We start from the raw sequence: 3,702 nt of genomic DNA on the forward strand, positions 1-3,702 counted from the left end.
AATCAATCAAAAGAGTGATTATGTTTAGTTCATTTTGGTGGGAATCGTGTGCCACATTTACTTCCAAACAAATTAAGAGTTTGCCTTTTATTTGAGTTGAAAGGGTCAAGATCCAAGTGTTGATCCTCAACATCTTCTGCCATGCATTTAGGTTATGATATAAATGAAACCAAGGTATTAGTGGTTTTAAGAGGGAGTGAAGTGTTCATGCAAAGGGTATTGATGCACAAAGTGGTTACTGGTTGCGTGTAAGCCTTCTAGAGATAGATTGCCCACCCATCGATCATTTTTCAAACAACCAATGAGAGTGCATGCCCATGAGTACGATGAGAGTGCACGCCCATGAGTACGATGAGCCCTATGCCCTTCACATAGTCTTAGTATAGCCTAGGGTGGTTGCCACTCACTTTTTGAGTTGGATGCCACCTCATGCCCATAAATCAAAAAAGTATGGGCAACCATTTTAGGGAAACATAGATAGGAGGAGGGAGACCTCCAACCAATTGTGGGACCATGGGGTTATTGGCAACCGTCCTTTTGCGAGCTGTGTGTAAAGGGAGCAACCAAATTTGGGTGCCCAAGCGCATCATTTCGTATAGAGAGGGTAGTCCAAAGTTTATTACATGAAAATCTACTACAAACCTTGGAAACAAGGCCAAGCGTGTAGACAGTCTAATAAGCAAGATAATTGGTCCTGTGGCGACATGGCGCGCAGTCAGAGGAAACCAAGCCCGGCCATTGGTCCACGTAAGCACAAGGCTACGTGGCAGTGATGGCACTTCTCTATTCGTCAATGTCTTTTTGACAACTAGCTCTTAACCTTGATTAAGCTCTAACAAAAGATGCTTCCATATGCCCATCATTGCTCGCTCTTATTAATCATGATCAAGAGGTGTAGAATGAAGCTAAGGTGGGACAAATAGTGAGAAACACTGCCGAAGAGCCATATGAATCATGATGGGGCTTTACCCATACATGATTGATGGGTATGGATTCGAGTTAGCGGTGGCGCAGCTCCCCATGATGATGCCATTCTCCTGACCAAAATGACTAGGGTATGGTCCATGATCAATGGCTAACATGGAGCAAACGATAATGCCATTCTCATGTCAATGGGGCACATGATACTGGCATCTCTGACCAACAGACATAAGAGTTCAGGTCAAGCATAACTTAGATGGATCTGTGAATAAGTCAACATTGGATACAAATGTGACATGGGAATTAGTGCCTTTTCCTCTATGTAGTGCAGATGGGACACATGATGAGGCCATTCTCATTGCAATCAAGGCACCGAGACACTTCGCCATACTGGTTGAGCACCTTGCAACTGCCATTACAATTCAAGCATGGTACAAACCTCACATCCCCACATCCGTTGCAGGCATTGTGAAGCATACCCATAGTAGCTATACCATCCATCAAGCTTGGCAAGACCCCTTCCTCATGAAGCTGCTTCACCTCCTCTGCTCCCCCAATGTACCTACCCTTGATGAAAAGACGAGGCACATGTGGCATCCCCTTCACAACATCACCCAGCACATCAGTGAGCTCTTCTTTGAATTTTGAATGCATCCACACATCCCTCTCATCTACATGAACCCCCAAACCTCTTAGGATGAGCCTCAGATTGCAACAATCTTCATATGTTTTTCTGACACCCCTGAGACTGGTGAAATAAAGCACCACTTTGCCCTCCCCTCTTGGTGGGCACCTTAGCTCATAGCTTGCCAAGTGTGCCTTGCTATTCTCCTCCTCCTCACCCACTGGCATGATGGAGGCAGACAATTTCTTTTCTGCAAAACCTTCCAAAAACACCACCCTATGTTAGAGAAGGAAAACCTGGCATTACAATACAAATGATTTCTAGCTATGCAAAGTATTGAGAAACGAATTACCTCTTCTGCACCATTGGGGTATACTTTCTGCATCAGAGGCTGTCTCAGATGAAGCCCAAGTGTTGTCTGATGACGAGGAATTTGCGGTACTGTCATCAATGCTGAGTTGAAGCCAGTCATCATGACCACCAATAGTTGTTGCTGCCTTGAGAGCTTGCTCAAAAGTGGCCATGAGAGATGGGTCAAAGACGGCCCTATCTGATCCCTTCACAATATCCATACTGGGCTGCCTACTGGATCTCCTCTTCACATCGGGGCTGCTGTACGGGCTCTTACCGTCATAAAAGCCCTTATGTAATTGCTCTGTATTACCATCAAAACTTAGACTAGCTATGTGGAAAGCACCTTTCTTTGTTAAAGGAGAAGGGTAATAAGATGGGGAATTGGCTGGACTGAGAAGCATCTTCAACCCTGAGGTGCTCCCATCAAGGGGCTCAGTAGATGAAATGCTTCTAGAATCTTCTAAATTAATGAGGGAGCAGCAGGAAGGTGAATTTCTAGGAGACTCAATAAATGGAGAGCTAGGAGGAGGTACAGGTGAAATGCCACCAAACGATGGATTTTCTTTCATCATTTCATCTTGTATGTAGTATTTCTTCCACACAGGAGAGCCCATTTCACCAAAAGAGGCATCTGATGCTAGCAAGGTGTTGAAGGAGATAGGTTTATCAGGTATGCTGAGCTTGGCATCCCCATAGCCTCTCAAGGGAGTCGGTGTTCGACCCGCTTCTTCAAGGCCCTCCATAAGCTCCCATGTGTTGATGGTCTCCATGCCATGCCCTCTATCATCATTTATGAGTAAACGATAACTGTCATCCTCTTCTTTTACTGCCTTCTTGCCCGTGCATGCCACCATGTGCTTCACATCAAGCCCTGAAGAAAACACAAAATCATCCTTGGTGTCTGAGATTGCTTGATATAGCTTCGCTCTCTTGTAGATGTTAAGAAAGCTGGCTTGGTGTGGGGCCATCTCCATGTTAAGAGCCCCATAGGAGCTGGATGTCAAGGAGACAACATGGCGACTGTCTTCGTCTTCATCACTATCAGCAGGCAGATGCACAGAAGTAGAAGCATTGCGAGACAAACGGGAGTACCAGCTAGCTCTAGCTGGGGTTTTCCTAGAACTCTTGGATGGAACACAGCCCATGACACAAATCAATCCAAGAATGGAACCCAAAGCAAAGAAATGGAGTGTGGGTGATCAGCAACTGCAGGAAAAGCAAGCTCTCAAGGCAGCAACAACTATTCTTTGTTAAGCGAAGCGTTTAGTAAGAGACGATACTATAGAGAAATTCTTCACATGCGCAGGCTTGCCTGCCCGCCCCTCTCTCTCACTCTCACTCACTCACACACACACACACACACACACACCTCTACAACAAAGGGCGATGAAGCCAATGAAGAAGCACACTGTGAGAGAGAGACAGAGAGAGAGAGAGAGAGAGAGAGAGAGGAGGAGGAGGTGGAGGTGGAGGAGGGGAGAAATGGAGGGAAGTAAAATTGAACTAAGGCGGCATTGCAATGGAAACGACAAAGGAAATCAAGAGAAAAGAGAGCTTTGAGATCCCCCTCCCACAGTTGTTTGCTTTTATATATCTTGTTAGTAGCTGTTTGTCATGCTCTCTTTTGTGTATGTATGCACACTTTTTGCCGTCTGGAACCCCCCACACCAGCACCACCACTTTCAACATGTGCCGGCCAGCAAATCTTCAATCCGAGCTCGCCTTTACCGTCTATTTTCACGGTTCTTCTGGTATGTGTGCGTGCATGTGTGGCCACACAATGGTGGGTATGTCTATGCGTG

At 45.8% G+C, this 3,702-nt stretch overlaps 1 protein-coding gene across 2 annotated transcripts; it reads right to left on the reverse strand.

The window, feature by feature from the left end:
- Positions 1-551: 551 nt before the first annotated feature.
- Positions 552-3,483, reverse strand: LOC147619970 (uncharacterized). Of its 2 annotated transcripts, none has more exons than XM_086772072.1 (2): positions 1,899-3,483; positions 552-1,796 (listed from the first exon to the last, which is right to left on the reverse strand). In XM_086772072.1, exons 1-2 carry the CDS (start codon positions 3,043-3,045, stop codon positions 1,240-1,242), a joined length of 1,704 nt encoding a protein of 567 aa, XP_086628198.1. In that variant the 5' UTR covers positions 3,046-3,483; the 3' UTR covers positions 552-1,239. The 2 variants fall into 2 exon arrangements, with proteins under 2 accessions (XP_086628198.1, XP_086628197.1); XM_086772071.1 differs by having other exon boundaries at positions 552-1,805.
- Positions 3,484-3,702: the final 219 nt, after the last annotated feature.

The sequence above is a fragment of the Cibotium barometz genome, chromosome 32 (assembly GCF_041138505.1).
Source record: "Cibotium barometz isolate CiBa-2024 chromosome 32, ASM4113850v1, whole genome shotgun sequence".
Lineage (NCBI taxonomy): Eukaryota > Viridiplantae > Streptophyta > Polypodiopsida > Cyatheales > Cibotiaceae > Cibotium > Cibotium barometz.

Excerpts from the sequence above, each read along its gene's own strand:
- LOC147619970 (XM_086772071.1), bottom strand. The coding sequence starts at position 3,045 with ATGGGCTGTGTTCCATCCAAGAGTTCTAGGAAAACCCCAGCTAGAGCT. Across the intron at positions 1,806-1,898 it reads ACCCCAATGGTGCAGAAGAG|GTTTTGCAGAAAAGAAATTG; the intron begins GTAATTCGTTTC and ends TGTTTTTGGAAG.